This window comes from Aythya fuligula, chromosome 26 (genome assembly GCF_009819795.1).
Source record: "Aythya fuligula isolate bAytFul2 chromosome 26, bAytFul2.pri, whole genome shotgun sequence".
In the NCBI taxonomy this organism is placed as follows: domain Eukaryota; kingdom Metazoa; phylum Chordata; class Aves; order Anseriformes; family Anatidae; genus Aythya; species Aythya fuligula.
The window spans coordinates 566,275-585,047 of NC_045584.1; the positions used below are offsets into that span (position 1 = coordinate 566,275).

Below are 18,773 nucleotides of genomic sequence, written 5' to 3' on the forward strand. Positions count from 1 at the left end.
CCGGTCCCGTCCCGTCCCGTCCCGTCCCGTCCGGGGGCGCTCCCCGCGCCGCTGCCGGCAGATGGCACAGCAGAGGCGGCCCCGACCCCCGGCCCGCCCCGCACGGGGGTCCTGGGGGGGCTCCGGCATCCCGAGCCCCCTCCGAGCCGCCCGCAGCCCGCTGTGCGGGGCCCGGGAGCCGTCCCCGAGCAGCCCGACGGGCACCGGGCCGGGGAAGGGTCCGGACCGGCCGGGACCCCCGCCCCGCGCCCTGCTCGCCCCCCCCCCCCGGCACGATTCCCTGCTTTGCCCCGCGGAAGGTGAACGAGCGGCTTCACGGATGGGTTGTGCCGGGGGCGGGGGGAGGCAGTGCGGGGGGCGCACACAGGCCGGGGGGGGGGCTGGGCGCTGAGGCGGGGGTCCCGGGGGGCAGCTGGAGCTGGGCTGGGCTGAGCCGGGGAGGTCAAACCAGGAGCATCCCACGGGTGGGCGCCCGGAGCCCCCTGCTCGCCCCGGTGCCCCCAGCCCCGTGCAGCGGGACCCGACCCCCACGGCCCCGTTCCCGGGGGGCTCTGCCCTCCCTGGGCCCCCCCGCAGCGCCGTGGGGTGCGGTGCAGCAAAACCCCTCGGAGATCCCCCCCGGCAGCGCGGGCACCGAGCCCCAGGCGGCCCCGAGGGGGTGGCCAGGATCCCCCCTTCCTCCCTGCCTCGCGCCCTCGCTGCACATTTGGCTTTTTCCTGTTTCAGGTTCGCCTGCAGAGCCGATGAGGAAATAAGGCGGCGTCACACGCGCCGTCCTGACAGTTGGCTCCAGCGAATGTGGCCGGCGGGGTAGCAGCGGGGCTGGCAGCGAGGCACCCCCGGGTGCCCCCCCTCCCACCCCCGGGCAGCGATGTTCTCCCGCAAGAAGCGCGAGCTGATGAAGACCCCCTCCATCTCCAAGAAGAGCCGGGCGGGGAGCCCCATCCCGCAGACCCTGCCGGTGAGCGCCGGGGGCCACGGGGACGGAGGGGTGGGTACGGCCGGAGGGACACGAGGAGGAGGAGGAGGGAGCTGAGGAAGGACCCACCGGGCCTGGCTGGGGGGATTTTGCCCCAGATGAAGGGGACGGAGCAGCGGCCGAAGGGCCTGACGTGGGGAGGGTGGGCGAGCGGGGCTGGGGTGCAGCAAACTGGGGGGGCCCGGCGGTGGTGGCTGTGACCGTGAGGCTGCGTGGGCAGAGGGACCCCCGGGACTGCCCGGGGGGCGGCAGCAGGAGCCGGGGGGGACGCGGGGCTCGGGCATCGCCTCGGCCCTGCCGTGTATTTATTTACTCAGCAGCAGCCCAACGGTGCTGGGGGGGGGGCGAGAGGAAGCGCCTCGCCTCCGCGGGGCAGCGGGCGGCCGGGGTTCCTCCGCGCCCGTGGCACTGCCCGCCCCGCGCCTGCGCTGCGCCCCAGCCCGCGGGACATGCCACTGGGGGCCGGAGAGACGAGGCCACCGGGCCCCCGGAGCCCACCCGCGGTTCCTTAGCGAGGGGGGCCCCGTCCCCACGTCCCCGCGCCCACCCCCGTCCCCACGCTGCCGCTCACCCCCCGGAGAGGGGCCTATGGGTGGGCGCAGCCTGCGGGCGCGGGGGGCCGGCTGGACGCAGGGATGCTCGGCCGGGCGTCCGGGAGGCACAGCTACAGCCCCTACGCGGCCGGGCGCCGCAGGACGGGTAAAGGCAGCTCCCCCAAGGGCTCCCTGGACTCGCTGCCCCGCACGCCCAGCGTGCGGCTGACGGTACGGGGACGGCGGGGGGGGGACCGGGCTCTCGGGGCCGGGGGCACGGGGAAGGGTCTGTGGCGGCCCCGCTGAGGGCAGAGCGCCCGGCGCGGCCGAGGTCTGCAGCAGCCTCGTGCTCCGGGGCCGGTCCCCGTAGGAAGGTGCCTGCCGCGTCCGCCCCAAACTTGGCTTCCGGGCCCCGAGAGGCAGCGCCCGGCCGGGGATGCTGGGACCCAGCGTGTTTGAGTCACAGCCGGGGGGCTGGGGGGTGAGGACAGCTGTGGGACCCCTCCCCACGCAGCGAGGGCACCTGGGGGTGCAGGGGTCCTGCTGTGCCCAGCCCCGGGGCAGATGGAGGGTGCCGGTGCCAGGTTCTCCCTCCCCCAGTTTCATCCCCAAAATGGGGGCTCCCTCTGACCGCCACATTTTGGCAACGTCTCCATCAGTGGTCTTGGATGTGTCACCTTCCCCGTCCCCATCCCTGGCAGGGCAAGGGACAAGGGACAAGGGACAAGGGACGTGCCAGACCTGGGGATGGGACGGGCCCAAAAAGAGGAAGGGATGCGTGGGGCCGGATCCTGCCCTCATCTGGCTGCGTCAAGGCCCTCCCCGGGGACCAGGGGCCTGCAGTGCTGTGGGTGCTGCTGGGGACAGGGCAGCGCCACCCACGCAGTCCTTGTGTGCCCCCCAGACAGGCCTGGAAACAACAGACCCAGGGCCCTAGGGGACAGTAGGGGACAGTGGGGGGACAAGGGGCAAGGAGGGTGGGGGGGGGGGCAAGCTGGCTGCTGGCTTCAGAGCCGATGGTCGCTGGTGGAACACCCGTACCAGGCGGTTAACCTGCAGGGAGCCCGGGGGGGTTAAGGCAATGCCAGCCCCGGGGCTGCCCGTGATGCTCGACCCCCCCCCAGGCCCATCAGCAGTGCCGGGGGCTCTCACAGGGCTGGGGGGCGCAGCCCGACCCCTCCAGCCCTGCCAGCACCAGCCCCCCAGCCAGCACCCCGTCCCTCCGTGCTCATGGGGCTGGGGGAGCTGCCCCGTCCCTCCCCGAGCTGGGGTCCCAGCCGTGTCCCCCCCCCCCCCCACAGGACCTGTCCCGGAAGGATTGCCTGGAGGCGCCGGGCTCCAGCCTGGGGGATTTGCCCCCCGCCAGCTCCAAGCTCAGCAGCAGCCCCAGCGCCGTGGGCACCCTCAAGCGCCCCACCAGCCTCAGCCGCCATGCCAGCGCCGCCGGCTTCCCCCTCACCGCCGGGGCCCCCCGGGCCATGCCCAAAGGCCACAAGACCCCCACGTCCTACAGCCCCATGGAGGGGGGGGAAGGACTCTTCATCGACGTGGAGGACATCTCCCAGCTGCTGACGGACGTGGCGCGCTTCGCGGATGCCCTGGAGAACCTGCGGGACGTGGTGCTGCGAGACGGTGGGTGCCGGGGGGGGGCAGGCAGCGGGCAGAGAGGCTGGGGCTCCGCAGACCCCCCCACAAAGCCACCACCTCCTGCACAGCCACACGGCTCTGCATCGCCCCGTGGCACGGGGCTGTGGGGCACGGGGGACGAGGGATCCAACGGGGACAGGTCCAGGAGCACCCCGAGCCCAGGGGCAGAGCCAGATCCGTGGGTGGGGGGTTCTGCCTTATCCGGGAGGGGGCCGGGACCCCCGGGGGCTGCACAGAGCCAGCGGGCAACCGGTGGCGGGTGGCTGCCGGGAGCTCGGAGCCAGGATAACGCGGCTTCCTGCCTGCGAGCTATTTTCATCCGCCCGCTTTCCTGTTTACACAGCAGCGGTGCCAGCTGCCTGCCAGGGCCCCCGGCCCCCGTGGGGCACCGGGCACGGCCCCAGACCCCCGGCCCTGCCTCGCTGGGGCAGCCGTCGGGATGGGGGCGATGCCCCGGAGCGGGCGCAGGGCTGGGAGGGACGTGGGGCCGGGGGCTGGGGGCGTCCCGGCTCCCAGGAGGAGAAGGAAGCAGCGATCTCTGGTCTTCCCCGCAGCGAGGTGGGGCTGCCGGGGATCACATGGTGCCCTGTTTTCGGCACTGGCTTTGCAAAATACGTTGACGCATCCCCACTTGTCATGGAAAACGTGGCACTGCCTGGCCCCGGCGGCTGGTGCGGAACGCACCCGGGGCTCTGCACGGCCCGGGGGTGGCAGCGCTGGGGCGATGCCTCCAGGTCCTGCAAAGCCGTGGGCACTGCAGGGCAGGGAGGAGGTGGCCCCGAGCTCACCTGCAGCCACCCCATTGCCTGTCCCCCTTGGGGTCGGTGATCACCAACACCCCCAGTTCGCTCCTGGCCGAGCTGTCCCGCTGGCACAGCCAAGACGGGGCCGTCCCCGAGGTGGCACAGGGGGAGAGGCCGGGGCTGGTGCACGGGGACGTCCTCAGGGGCACGGTGTGGGGACGTGACTGTGATTTTGGGATGCAGCCATGATTTTGAGAAGAAGCAGAGGGAACTCCTTCCTGAGCTGGTGCAGGGATGGGAGGGGAGGGTCTGCCCAGCTGGGCAGCGGGTGCCAGGCTGCCCTCCTCCAGTGCACCCTTAATGTGTCCTTAAGGGATGCTCATCACCGCCTGAACTGGCTGTCCTCACCCTACCCTGAGCCCCTGGGGCCGGACCCTGCCTCCCCCAGCCCCAGGTGGGTGGCTGGAGCCCCCCGAGGGGCTGCAGTCATGGGGCTGGACCCCCGGGATGCATCCAGCCCGGCTGGACACGGGGCACAGCCACGGGGCGGACCGGCTGCATCCCCCCCCGGCGGGAAGGAAAGGGCGGAAACGAGGAGGAAATTCCCAAAACGCTTTCAAGGGAAAAATTTACTGCTGAGGAATAAATGCCTAAAAGGCAGGGCTGCCCCGGGCCCGGCACTGCCCCGGGTGGGGGGACGGGAGCGGGAGGTGGCGGTGCCCATCCTGGGGTCCCCAAAGGCAGGGGATGGGGTGCACGGTGCCGGTGGCCCTGCCCGCAACGTGTCTGGCAGGGGATGGGAGAGGGGCACCAGGGCTGGGGGGCAGCAGGGGGGCAGCGCTTCAACCCCCCCTTTTCTTGCAGACCCCAAGGAGTCCCAGCGGCCGCAGGCCCACGAGTGCCTGGGTGAAGCCCTGCGCGTCCTGCGCCAGGTCATCAACAAGTACCCCCTGCTCAACACCCTGGAGACCCTGACAGCGGCGGGGACGCTCATCTCCAAAGTGAAAGGTGAGCCCAGGGGGCTGCAGGCCCCGGCCCCTTCCCTCCTGCCCTGGGTGGGGATGGGGGGGCCTGGGGAGCCCATCTGGGGGCTGCCCCATAGATGGGGTGAAGGCATCGACAGCCGGGACCCAGCCCCACACCCTCCTGCCTGCCCCACAGTGGGGTCTGCTCCTGCCCCGTGCCCCCCACCCTGGGCAGAGCTGCCTGGTGTCGGTGTTTGTGTTCTGAGGGCTGTGCAGTGCCAGAAATGAGAGCCCAGATCCCTGCCCGGGGGTTCCCAAGCACGGCTAAAACACCCAGCTCCTGTCCTGCGCCGCCCCTTGTAGCACCCCCTGTTTTTAGGGGGGGGTCTACAGAGCTCAGATCCCGGCTGGGGCAGAGCAGTTAGAGCTGGGGCGGGGAGGGGGGCGGCTGCGCTAACCGCAGGCAGAGCACAACACTGCGTCACCGCCGCGCTTCCTGGACACCGAGCGGTAACCACGAGGGGACAGGAAGCCTCGTCGTGGCTGGAAGGAGCTCTGCCATGGGGCTGGCCCCACGTGGGGCCACGGGGCCCCGAGCTGGAGCGGGATCCAGCACCGATCCCGCTGGCGGTTGGGATGGGGCAGGTCCAGGTCCGGGTCTGGGTCTGGGTCCTCCCCCAGCAGCAGAGGCACCAGGAGCGCCCCTCGGCCCCGGTGCCTGCAGAGCGCGGTCAGCGCTGGTGCTGCCGACGGTTCCTCTTTCAGCTGGGTGGGAGGAAGCCTCCGCGCCTCGGGCAGGGGGCTCTGGGGGCAGGCGACGCCGGCAGTGAGGCAGGTTCACGGTCAGCGGTGTGTTTTTGGCAGCCCTGGATGCCCCCAGCCGGGCGGTGACGGTGACAGGGCTCCTGCCTTTCCCCCACATCCAGGTTTCCATTACGAATCCAACAATGAGACGGACAAGCGGGAGTTCGAGAAGGCCGTGGAGACCATCGCGGTGTCCTTCAGCAGCACGTAAGGGTTTAGGGCCAGGGGTCCCACAGAGCAGGACCCCCAGAGCCCACCGCCCCCTGCCAGACCCCATCCCTCTCCCCGTCCCCTCGCACACGCACGGCCCCCACGTGGCGGCTGGGGACCAGCGGGACCCTGTGGGGAGCATGAATGTACGGTGAGCGTGGGCACCCCTCCTGCTGCCACCCAGGCAGGACCCCAAAGGCAGCTCCAGCCCCTGGCCCACGCTCTCCTCCTCCACCTGCACCTCCGAGACCCCGGCAAACAGCACAGCTCCCCCTGCCTCGGGCCGACCTGTCCCCAGACACAAATGGGGTCAGTGCTCGTCCTCCCTATTGCTGACCCCGGTTTGTGTTCTTCTTCTCACAGCGTGTCCGAGTTCCTCATGGGGGAGGTGGACAGCAGCACCATCCTCTCCATCCCGCCCAGCGACCAGAACCAGGTGAGTGCTGCTGCTCCCCGCACGGGGGTCTTGATGTGCCGGGGGCTCAGCCCCTGACCCAGGGATCCAGCTCACCCCCGTGCATGCATGCAGCACCGTGTTTCTCCAGGGACTCTCCCAGCAGCTCATGGCCTTGCTGTAGCTTGTAGACTTCAAGCAGCAGCAGAAGGGCTCCAGCAGCTCGGGGTTGCTGCCTCCCCCCCATCCGCTGCCCTTCTGGCTACTCCCCTTCCTCTTACCTGATGAATTCCTTTTCCTTTCCCAATTTCTCAAGTCTATGGAGAGCCTCTACAGCGGGATCTCTGGAGGAGTCGTCATGCCTGCGGGCATGGAGAGCTATGACACAGGTGAGCGGGGGCGCGGGGGCAGATTTGGGGTGGCGGGGCACCCAGCTGAGCAGCGCACCAGCATGACCGGGCGTCCTCCCATTGCCACCGTGCTCCCCAGCCACACGCGGCCCCTCGGCTGCACCAAAGCAGTCAGAAGGGCGAGGGGGACGCCGTGCTGGAGTCCAGCCGTGTCCTACACAGGGCTGGGGCTCACGTTTCTGGCAGTGCTGCTCCTGGAGACGGTGCTGGCAGGGCGCAGGCTCGCTCCCCGCCTGCTCTAACCCCACACGGCCGCTGCCACCAGCACGGCACGAGCGCACGACCCAGCTGCTCCTCCCGGCAGCGAGCAGAGCGTGAAAAACCTCATTACGGGCACAAAAAGGGCTTTGAAGCACAACTGGGTGCTGGCAGCCCGGGTTGTCACAGGAAGGCGTTTCCTGGGCTGAGCAGCCTCTGGAGGCACAGCTGAGAAGCTGCTGCTGGTGGCACCGGTGCCTGCAGGACCGCGGCACGTTTCGGTATGATGCTGGCACAGATAACACCGAGCGCAGCAGGAAGGAGCCTGCACTGAAAGCTCAAGGCTGAGGCAGGCAGTGGGTCAGGAAACCTTGCAGGCACAAGCGAGGCAGCTCTGCTCAGGTGCTGGGGTTTTCCTGGCTGTGCTGGTGGTCCTGGAAACTCGTGAGCAGCAGCAGCCCGGTTCAGTGTCGCTCCCCTTCCTCTCGTCCCCACGTCACAGTGCGGCCGGCTGCGGAAGAAGTGGACGTCATGCTGCAGCGCTGCGAGGGAGGCGTGGATGCTGCCCTCCAGTACGCCAAAAACATCTCCAAGTACATGAAGGACCTCATCGGGTACCTGGAGAAACGGACCACGCTGGGTGAGGCGGGACGGATGGCGGGTGGGATCGCCACCACGGGGCTCAGCGCCCCAGGGCAGCATCGGGACGGGTCCCTGCCCTCTAAGGCCACACGCACGAGGCTGAGGGAGCCACAGCTTCTGGATCTTGATCTGGAAATGGGTTTGCAATGGGTAGTTGGTGGCTGCCTCCTGCTCCAAGAAGCTGGGGCGTGCAGTTTGCTCCAGGAGCTGCTATGGTGTGGTTTGTGGTCAGGGACGAGCCACTTTTCCCCTTTGGGAAGGGATCTGCCTACGCTGCCGTGTCTGCAGATGCAAAGACTGATGGCTGGGGAAGGAGGGAGCTGCAGACACTGCGAGGACAAAAAGAACTTCATTCCTGAAGCTCTTGATAGATGTTTGGAACCCAATCAGCAGGGAAACCCTTGGGTTCCATCTCTTTTCACTTCCAACCTTTTCCTTCCAGAAATGGAGTTTGCCAAAGGGCTTCAGAAGATGGCAAACAGCTGCAAGCAAACCATCACCCAAGAGGTAAGTCCACGGTCAGGCCTCCCCCGTGCTCCTCCTCCAAACGCCGCACCAGGGGACGCGTCTCTCTGCTTCGTGCTGCGGTGCCGAGGCTCAGGGCTGTGCGTTTTCTCCTTTCTCAGACAAGCATGCCGTTCCTGTCCATCTACTTGCTGGCCCTGGAGCAGGATATGGAGTACGGCACGTCGGTTCTGCAGACTGTCAACACCCTGCAGCACCAGACCTTCCTCCAGGTGAGGGGATGACACGGGGCAGCTCTTAGCCAGCCGCCTGCTCCTCCCAGGGGTTAGGTACCGGGTCTAGGGGAAACTCCCCAGGTTCAGCAAAACCCAAGGGCACCTCCTTGCCATCCTCCTCCTCCCTTGAGGCCTCTCTGCGATTGAGCACCCCCTGTCTGCACAGACCAAGCCTCGCTGAGCTCCCGGGGACTCTGTGGGGCTGCCCACAGGGGAGAGGAGATGTCCTGCAGAGGGTGGCTGTTACTTAGGAACTGGACCTGGCACTTCCCAGGCTGCAATTTTCCATCCACGACACAAACCCTGCCTGTAACCGAGCCCAGCGGTGCTATCCGGGACGATCAGCACCCCCGCAGCAGGCTGCCCCTTGCAAAGCCCTTAGAGCCAGGGGAAGCACAGCGAGCGTTCAGCTGATTGTTTCTCCCTCCTGATCCAGCCGCTGACGGTGAGACGCCTCGAGCACGAGAAGCGGAGGAAGGAGATCAAGGAGCAGTGGCACCGGGCACAGCGGAAACTGGTGAGGAGCGGAGGCGTGCAGCCCAGGCTGGGTTTGTTTTCCCCAGGTCCAAGGTACCCCCATGAGATGTGTCCATGAGGATTTGGGGCTCCTTACCCATCCTGAGTGTGGCTGCTTTGTGCCAGGAGCCTCTTCCCAGGCCTGGGGGATGCCACAGGGGGACCCAGGGGTCTCCCTGCAACGCAGGAGCTGGAGGGGACACTGCTGTGCCACGTAGCCCCTCTGCTCTCACAGAGCGAGGGATGGAGGAGAGCTTTGGGAAGTCCTCTCCTTCCACACATCTTCCACGAGTGGAGCTCGTTGGTGTCAGACACAAGCCCAGGCTGTGGCCACGCACACGAATCTCTCAGGGCAGCTGTGAGGGGGGTAACTGGGAGGCAAGGAGCCGCTCACAGAGCTCAGTCCTCACCCTGGGTCACTCCTTCGTTGGCAGCAAGATGCAGAGGTCAACCTGCGCAAGGCCAAGCAGATATACATGCAGCGCAGCGAGGAGCACGACAAGGCCAAGTACATGGCCGCAAAAGCGGAGGAGGAGCAGCAGAGCACCACCAGCGGCATCACCACCAAAGCCCTGGACAAGAAGAGGCGGCTGGAAGAGGAGGCCAAGAACAAGGTAGGAACACCACAGCTCCAGTTGGTGGCTGAGCGCCTTGCCAGGAGCATCTCACGCCTTGCTGTCCTAGCACAGCAGCAGCCCGAAATGATGCGGGCTGCACCGAGCCCCCCAGCCCCCAGAGAAGCAGCTCTCCTTACCCACAAGTGGTTTCATCTCCTGCTCTCCCATCTCCCAGGCAGAAGAGGCGATGGCCACCTATCGGACCTGCATCGCAGACGCCAACACGCAGAAGCAGGAGCTGGAGGACACCAAGGTGAACTCCCTGCGGCAGATCCACGAGCTGATCAAGCAGAGCGACCAGGTCATCAAGCTGGTGAGTGGGGCAGGGGGCAGCCCCAAAAAGCCAAGGGTCGGGGCTGCAGACCCAGCACTGCTCCGGGCTAACCGGGGGCTCTTTGTCTCTCCTTCCCTCGTGTATCACCTCACAAAGCTCACGCCTGGTTTTCTCTGTGTTATTTTTAAGGCCACAATCGCCTTCTACCAGATCATGCACATGCAGACAGCTCCGCTGCCCGTCTACTTCCAGACGCTGTGCGAGAGCAGCAAGCTGTACGACCCCGGGCAGCAATACGCCTCCCACGTCAAGCAGCTGCAGCGAGGAGACGAACCCGATATCCAATACGACTTCGAGCCTTACGTGTCACACAACGCCTGGTAGGCAGGCAGGGAGGGAATCGCCCCCCGGTTGAGATTGTCACGCATCCCTTTCCCTCGCATCCACTTGGACGCCCCCTTTTCTCCTTCCTCCCACCCGCCAGGTCCCCCTTTATCCGGACGCGGAAAGGCAGCTTCAATGCCAACGACTTCTCCACGAGCAGCAGCCCCGACGGGGCCGGGCTGCCCAAGGACGGGGCCCCCTCGGAAGCGGGGGCAGGAGCCAAGGAGCAGCAGAGCGGGGCAGGGGCCGAGCGGAGAGGTGAGCCTGCGGCGGGGGAGCCCCTGTGCAGCACCCAGCGCCCTTCCTCCTGCTCAGGGGGACTCCAAGGGCTGGCACCAGCAAAGCAGGCTGGAAAAGGAACCCTTGCAAGCTCCATTTCCTGAAGGACAAGGACACACGAGCAGATCCATTTTGATCTGGGCTTTTTTCTGGCTCTTTTTCTTGTGTTTTGCTGCCTCGTGTTACCTGCCGGACTATGCTCCATCTTCCCACCTCTTCTTTGCCTTGCTGAGTGTGCTCCTGAGGGTGGTGAGAGCCTCTTCACCAGCCTCTAAATAGGAAACCGAGCAGCTCCCATCAGTAATTCAAGCATCTTCCAGAAGCTAGGCTGTCCTCCTGAATGCAGGAAGCAATCTCAAACAGAGTCTGTGTTTTCTTCTGCAGGTGGGAGGGGACACCAGGTCCATAAATCCTGGCCAACCTCCGTTTCTGAAACCGACAGCAGTCTGGACTCAAACACGGGTAGGTACAGCACGCAGCCCAGGGCACGCAGCCTTCACCCTTCTGATAGCATAAAAACAGAGCGTCAGAGTTAGGTGGCATCTGTTCCTACCCCTCTTATTAATATTTTTAAAATCTGCCTTAAAATAAGACTGCACGGTGAACAAGCACTGACCCCAGCCACTATAGGATGGGATGTGGGACCCTGAGCCACTGCCCTGCTGCATCCCCCCCTGCAAGGTGCTGGCAGGGGACGTGCTGCCCCCGCTGCCCCAGGCTCGTTGTCCCTTCAGACCTGCCCAGCAGCACAGGGCACAGAATTTCTTGCCGTGGGACACAGCCACATGCTAAGAGTGCGCTCGGACCAGAAGCAGCATTGCCAGTGGTCTCACTGGCTCGGGGGTTTTGTTTTGGCAGGCGAATTCAGCCATAAACTCCAGCGGCTGTCCTCCAACGGCACCATGTCCTCCAGCGAGGAGCTGGAGGAGAAGGACGAGAACGCCGCCTCCTTTGAGCAGAGTAGGTGACAGCGGGAGGCGAAGTGGTGCTTCTGCTGGGCGCGTGGCCCCCCACCCACACACCACAGCAGTGCCGACTGCGGGTCGGTTTTCCCCAAATTCGGTAGTTCTGGAGGTAAACTGAGCACTTGCTGGGAGGAGAGGTAAAATGGCAGGAACCCCACGAGGAAGACGTTTCCTTTAGCAAGGGATGAGCTCTGCTCAGAGCAGCACAACAGGAGCTGGGATCTCAGCGTGGGTTGTTTGTAATTCGCCAAAGGATGAGTGCGCCCGGGGGGTGAGGGCCCCACCACAGCGACCCCTCCTGCTCCAGCCCTGCCGAACCTCGCCTCCCCAGGAGCCAGGACGTGGATGAGTTCCTCCTGTTCTGCTTGTAGGCATCAACGGGATCACCCCCGAGATGACGGCTCCGACGGGACCCTTCCGAAACGTTGGCTTGTCCAAGGCCGCCCAGACCCACCGGCTGAGGAAGCTCCGGACCCCCTCCAAGTGCCGGGAGTGCAACAGCTACGTTTACTTCCAGGGAGCAGAATGCGAGGAGGTGAACCTGGGGGAAGTGGGATGGGATCTCAGGGGGGGTGGGACGGGTGGAGGACACATCCCAGGAGCTGGGTGACCTCGGCTGGACACTCACTGTCCTGTGACTCGGTCTGTGATGTGAGCCACGTGTCCCGCAGCAGGCGTGTGGGGGAACTTTTCATGCGGGTGTCGTCAGATCTGCTTCAAACCCAGCCCGGAGCTCAGACACACAGACGGGCAGAGCTCTGGGGGTAACCACAGGCAGCAGGTCTAGGTTCCGTGGAAATGGAGCCACCAGCTTGAACTTTGGGGCAGGATTACCATAGTGCTGCTCCTCCCTGTGCCCAGGAAGGCAACTCCCTGCTGCTCTTCCTCAGTGCTGGGACTGGTTCGAGCTGCTGGGGTCGGTCCCACTGGGGCAGCCCCACAGTGTCTCCAAGGAAGGCATTTCTCCTGTGTTTCTCCTGCCCACAGCCTGCTCTGCCCCTGGCTGCGTCTGGCTCTCAGCAGCTCCTTTCCACCCCCTGCCCCTGTCCCAGCTCCGAGCATGTCCCTCTGCTTTCCAGTGCTACCTGGCCTGCCACAAGAAGTGCCTGGAAACCTTGGCCATCCAGTGCGGGCACAAGAAGCTCCAAGGGAAGCTGCAGCTCTTTGGGCAAGACTTCATGAAGGCTTCTCAGAGCAGCTCGGACGGCATCCCCTTCATCATCAAGAAGTGCATCTCCGAGATTGAGAAGCGGGCGCTGAAAACCAAGGTGACTCACCCCTCTTCCCTCTCCTTCAGCTACGCTGGCTCAGCTGCCTCCTCTCGACGTGAACTTCTCTCTTGGCACGAAGACCTCAGGCTCAGAGGTTGCAGGTTACCAGCATGCAGGAGGCCAGAAAGTCCCCTTATAAACCTGGCCCTGGTACTAACAAACTCTGCCATGGGAACCCACTTTTCGTGCCTCCCTCGCCTATGGAAGGGGAACACCAGCAACGTCTGAGCTGGGACAGGATCTCCCAGACCTTCTGAGGGGGATTTCCAACCCCAAAAGGACAGGATGGGAGCAAGAAGCTTGCTGTCTCAGGCAAAGCTGAAGAGAAACATCCCTCCTCCTCACCTCAGCTCCACTTTTCTCTCTTTGACAGGGCATCTACCGCGTGAACGGCGTAAAGACCCGCGTGGAGAAGCTTTGCCAGGCGTTTGAGAACGGGAAGGAGCTGGTGGAGCTGTCCCAGGCCTCCCCTCACGACATCAGCAATGTCTTGAAGCTCTACCTGAGGCAGGTGAGGTGCCCGCAGGAACTGACCCTCCACAACCAAGGCTGGCTCTGCTGGGTCGGGGTGATCTGATGGTGGGGGGCAAGAGGCCCCTCCTGGCTGGGAAGGGGTTGGGATGGAGATGTGGATCCATGTGGAGTGGGGAGGAGAAGGCTGCCCCCGAGCAGCGCTCCCCCTGCCTCTCCTCTGAGCTCCTGCCCCCCGCCGAGCCGCACGCCATCGGTGCATGGCTCCTCGCGGTGCAGCGAGATGCCTGCCCACAGAAATACGCACACAGAAGTACAAAACCCTCCCTCCCCTGCGCAATTGGGGAACCAGGCAGGCGAAAGGGAAGCGACCCAGCAAAGGTCACTCCGCACGGCACGGCCGGGGCCGAGCTCACTTCTCCCCAGCGGCTCTGCCCGCAGCCAGCCCCGGGCTCTGCCCTCCCGACGTCGGCAGAACGCAGAGCTCGGTGCAAACTGCGAGAGCCACATCCTCAAAGGGGCCACCACAAGGCAGGAAGGGAGGAAGCAGCTTCTCTGTTGCTGCAGCCTCGCCACTTAACGCTCCGTGCTGCGTTTCCGGAGGGCTGGCGGCACGGTGCCAGAGCTCGGCTCCCCCGGCACGGTGCTCGGCTCAAAGCTCGTCCCTGGGTTCCCCGCCCAGAGGCAGGGAGAGACAGGCTCTGGGTTGTCTCTGCGGTTTCTCCAGAGAAGAGAAAGCAGAGTGCAGAGAGAGGAAGGAATGAGCAGTGAGCCTCAGTCCCATCTCTCGGTACATTGCGGAGAAATCCATTTAGGTCGCTCTGTCAGGGCGCCGAGCTGGAGGGAAGTTGCTCTGCGGCGAAGGCAATCCATCCCCGGCAGCCACCTGTTTAAGCCACCCTGAAAACATCACCGGTGCTGCAAAACCACCAGCTGGTTAACTAACACGCTGCCTGGGGTGCTTTATGCAGAGTACAAGGCAAGAGGTTCCACCTAACCACCGCCCCGCCTGTGCTGCCAGCTATGCTGATTGCATCTCCCTCCCGGGGAGCAATTCATCCCGGCCTCTCTAACCACCTCTTATCTACTGGGAGGCTGCTCTGCCCTCCCTGAGCCAGGGCTTTTGGAGAAGGGGAAAAAAAAAAAAAGAGAGAAATGCTGCGCCTGGAGGCAGAGGCTCTCATGCCCCTCTCCCCATGTCGTTGCAGCTGCCCGAGCCCATCATGCCCTTCCGCATGTACAACGAGCTGATGGGCCTGGCCAAGGAGAGCCTGCAGGGCAGCAGCGAGGCCAAAGGCAGGAGCGGGAAGGGGGGGCCCGAGCTGGTGGACAGAGGAGCCGACACGGACAAGGTGGTGGTGACCCTGGTGCTGAAGCTGAAGGAGCTGCTGAAGGAGCTTCCCTGGGAGAACATGGCCACGCTCCAGTACCTCCTGCAGCACCTGAGGAGGTGAGAGGGGCCGGGGCAGGGCTGGGGGCCCCCCTTTTATCCCCAGGGTGGGAAGGGGCAGGTAAAGAAAGGCACAGCCACCCTGCAGGACGTGCCTGGCTCGCTCTCACGAGCTGCTCTCCCTCCTCCCAGGATCGTGGAGGTGGAACAGGACAACAAGATGACCTCGAGCAACCTGGGCATCGTCTTCGGGCCAACACTGATGCGCCCCAGGCCCACGGACGCCACCATCTCCTTGTCCTCGCTGGTTGACTACCCCCACCAAGCCCGTATCATCGAGGCGCTCATCATCTTCTACTCCACCATCTTCGAGAACAAGGAGGCCCCGCTGCTGGCCGACCCCAGCAAATACACCGCAGACACCAAGGAGGAGGCGGCCAGCGGCACCAGCCCGGTGAGTCCAGGGGAAGGGAGCACACGACCTGCCCACACTGGGCCACCGGGCGGGCACAGCGCTGCTCCAGCTCTGCCACACGTCAGTGACCTTCCCCGGCCCTGCTGGGCCACCCCACGCTGCAGGGCTGGCCAACGCAGTTGGCTCTCTGATGAAACTTACTGTGCTTCATCCCGTCCCTGGGTGCATCCCCACTCCACTTGTGATTTTCTGTCCCAAAAGAGCCGTCTGAGTCAGGCAGGGGTGGGAGGATGGAGCCTCTCTGCCTTTACACGAGGACAGGAGGTTATTTTGGTGGGATCTCTGGAAGGGGGGAGTTGTCCTCCTCGTGCCCTCACCGCTGTCCCTCTCCCCCCCAGGACGATGCAGGCTCGCAGCCCGCAGCTCCGCACGGTGCCGCGCCGTACCTAGCGCTGCCTTTGGAGAAGGAGAGTTTGGATTACAGCACGGACTCGTTCGGGGGTAAGCAAAGGGCACTTGGTGGCTCCTCTCCAGGGGGGGCATGGGGCTCTGGGGGGGTCTGAAGGGCTCCAGGGGGCTTTGCCCTCCCAAGATGCCAGCTCCATGCTCGAGCACAGCCAGAAGCTTCCACCTGATGGCTGCAGCCCCCTCTCATTGCCAGTAGCTGCTGACACGGCCCTTGGACACGGGGGGCTTCACCCTCCCATTTTGTTCTCTGAATTCACCTTAGTAAAGGGGCCAAGGACATAGGGAGGACCGGGAGGTAACCACGCCATCCACTCAAGTGGATCCCAAGTGAAAAAAATTCCACCCAGAATGCCCAAATCCATCTTCACGGGAGGGCAGAGCCCAGTTCCACTAACAGCAGCCACCCCATCCCCTGCCCCCAGTGCCGTGGGTTTGCTGAGCCCCAGTGCCGGGGGGTGACGTGCGGCTCCCTGCACCCCTCAGGGTCCGGCGACCGCTCGGTGGACTCCGACTCGGAGCTGGAGGACAACGGGGAGCCCCCGGCAGGCGGCGGGCCCAGAACGCAGCTGACGAAGCAGGAAAGCGAGACGAGCACAGACGAGGCTCAGTTCTGCGACGACGGCAGCGAGGGGCAGCGCAGCCGGACCTGCAGCACAGGGCAGTCGGACACGGAGGGCTCAGCGCCGCGCTGCCGCAGCCCCCCGGGAGAGGAGCAGAGCGACCTCGAGGAGTACCCCGAGAGCGGCCCGGGGGCTGCCCAGGGGGACTGCGACACAACCCAGCCCAGCCACGGCTGCCAGGCCCCGGCCCAGCCGTGAGCAGCGGCCCCGGCCCGCCTGAGCTCCTGGCAGGGAAACGCGGGCACTGGGGGGGGGGCGCGGGGCAAAGGCTCGGAGCTGCCACGGGTGGGCCTGAAGCTCGTGAAGCTGTGGGGTGGCAGGGAGTGCATGGCCACGAGCCCGCTCGGGAGGGTTTGGGGTGCCCACTGCAGCCCAGTCCCCGCTGCCTCTTGACTGAAGCTTTCACACAAACCCCCCCGAGTCCTCCCTGGCTCCCAGAGGGGAAAATCTGCCCCCTTCGCCTCAGCTGCTGGGAGCCACAGGGCAGAGCCCCCGCCGGGTCCAGCCTCTGTCCAAATGCACGTTTCTTTGAACGGAGCTGAAGCGCGGGGACCTTTTGCTTCTCTCAGACTGGGGAGGAACTCTGGCCTCTGCCGTGCCACTCCCCAGGCTTCGATTTTGCTGCTGGTCCTTAGTCCTATGGTTCTTCTGCGGAAATATACGCGAGGCTCCAGCTGAGCTCATCCTCCCTGCTGGCGGCAGCTCAGAAGATGCTGCTGGCAGGAGATGCAGGACAGAGCTCCCCGAGGAGCAGGGGGCCAAGGGCTCCACGGCCCCAGGTACCGCGGGTGCAGCAGCAAGGCCTGGAGCTGGCAGCTGGACCTGATGCCTCCTGACGCTGCTTGCAGTCAGGATAACACCACCAAGGAGTGAGGGGCTCCGCAGAGCCCACTGAAAGCCCCCTGTGGCACCCCCCCAGAGCAGGCATTGCGGCCACGCTGCTCGCTGGGGCTGGGCAAGGTCCAGGCCCTGTTTACAGGCGGCTGTACCAGGCATCCGCAGCCCAGCCCCGCGTTTACCGCCTCAGCACTTCCACTCAACGCAGGACTGAAATAGCAGCGTGCCCTTCCTGGCTCTGCCAACGACGTCTGCACTGCTGCTTGTATTTACGGGCATTCTTCTACTTTGCAAAGAGCAACCCGCAGGCTGAGCAAGCTCAGGGGACCGGCTTTCCCAGCTGCACGTTGTGCGATCTCAGGGTTTTTTTTTCTGGTAGACATTTGGTCTCCAAAACGTCAGCTGCAGCAGCAGCAAAAAGCTGCTGCAGGTCACCAAGGGGCAGATGCATCCCCACAGGATTGACATCGCCTGAACCACCTTACAGCCCCTGCCAGTATATGAGGCTTTGTTGTTTTTTGTTTTTTTTTTTTTTTTTTAAATATAACCCTTCAACATGAATCTGCTACCTCTGCTGGCAACAGAACTTAGAGGGTTAAACAAGACCAGCCAAAGTATTATTTTTTTTTAAAGCTATGAGACTTTTCTGCACTGAGGCTTAGAAAAACAGGTAGATTTTAAGCTTAGAAAGAGCCAAAAGCTGCTTCCTTCTCCTGCCCTGCTTGTACCTGGACCTGGACTGTGTTCCTGCTGTCACTGCCGAGTGCCGCCAGACCCTTGCCCTGGGAGGGCTGAGATCAGCAGAGCTCAAGAGCTCCCTGCAGATGGCACAGGGGCTGGCACACACAAGTCACACACGAGACAACTCTCAGTCCACGGTTCCTCAGAAATTGCACAAATCCAAAGCAGTTCTCTAATAATCAGCCTGACCCTTCCTCCGTGAAATGCTGGGTACCAAATCAGCTCTTGCACTGCCTACTCGCCTGTCAGGCCTCACCTCAACAGGTCTCGAGAGCATTCACATGAACGGGACAGTGAGGGGGAGGCAGACAGATTTCCAGCCAAGGAAGCCAAGCGGGAGAGGAGTCCCAGCTGAAGATACCCTGAATGGGGTTTGGAAGGGTTACGCACACCTCAGCACTGTACAATTGGGCGATCGACCAGACGTTCGATCCCTTAAGAGGATCAATCCCCAGCACAGTAGAAAGAGCCTGGGCTTTGCAATTGCCAGAGCTCTCCTAGACTAATTGGAAAAGCATCTCAGCACAGTAGGGAAAAGGTACACAAAACCAGAGATAAATTTTACAGCTAAAAGGTTTGTAACTGAGCCAAAGAAGAGCTAGAGCTATTTGTGAGACGATCTGCTGCACAGCTCTTCAACGAGATGGCTGGATTCTTCCAGCAGGTCATTTTCATGGTAGCAAGGGAAATTTCTTGCTATCAGAACTGCTACCACGGGCGGTACCACGTGTGTGTGCGAGGATGGATGATGGGTGAGTGTGAGTGAGGGAAGGGACAAAAGCTATGCTTGAGCTTCACGAGGTAACAGGCACCCTTCTGTTTGTATATAAACTCAGCGTGAAAAAAATAAGTGTTTGTTGTGACATGCCTGTACTGCTGTATGAAACTACCTTTTGTGTTTTGCTGTGTTCAGGTTGACCTGCTTCCAGAATGAATAAAACTCATGTGTTCCAACCCGTGTCTGTCCTGGAGATCAAAGTCTTCCAGGCTCATATGCCCACAGCTGCAGGGGCCTAAGCACTGTAATGAAGTACTAAAAATAGCTCCAGCAAGTCAAATGAAGTTTAAAAACCCTCAGGAGACCTGGAACAAATTAAAAATCAAAGTAATTGGGGTGGGGACAAGCAACTCTCCTTTGCAATGTTTGAATACCAGTCTCAAAACAGAGGTCAGAGGCTAGAACAGCTCACAACAAGGTAAGTCTGAGCCGCCGTGTTAGAACTGCACACGACAGCCAGACACGTCAGAGCTCTGCAGGAT

General features: G+C 63.8%; 1 protein-coding gene across 1 annotated transcript; it reads left to right on the top strand.

Moving 5' to 3' along the window:
- Positions 1-839: 839 nt before the first annotated feature.
- Positions 840-16,276, top strand: ARHGAP45 (Rho GTPase activating protein 45). Its single transcript, XM_032203776.1, has 23 exons — positions 840-961; positions 2,814-3,144; positions 4,767-4,910; positions 5,794-5,878; positions 6,245-6,317; positions 6,592-6,664; positions 7,386-7,523; positions 7,968-8,032; positions 8,152-8,262; positions 8,702-8,782; positions 9,216-9,395; positions 9,574-9,711; positions 9,862-10,052; positions 10,157-10,314; positions 10,720-10,797; positions 11,194-11,295; positions 11,672-11,835; positions 12,380-12,568; positions 12,945-13,082; positions 14,251-14,492; positions 14,625-14,886; positions 15,246-15,348; positions 15,799-16,276. The coding sequence occupies exons 1-23, from the start codon at positions 872-874 to the stop codon at positions 16,131-16,133; spliced, it is 3,471 nt and encodes a 1,156-aa protein (XP_032059667.1). The 5' UTR covers positions 840-871; the 3' UTR covers positions 16,134-16,276.
- The last annotated feature ends 2,497 nt before the right edge of the window (positions 16,277-18,773 follow it).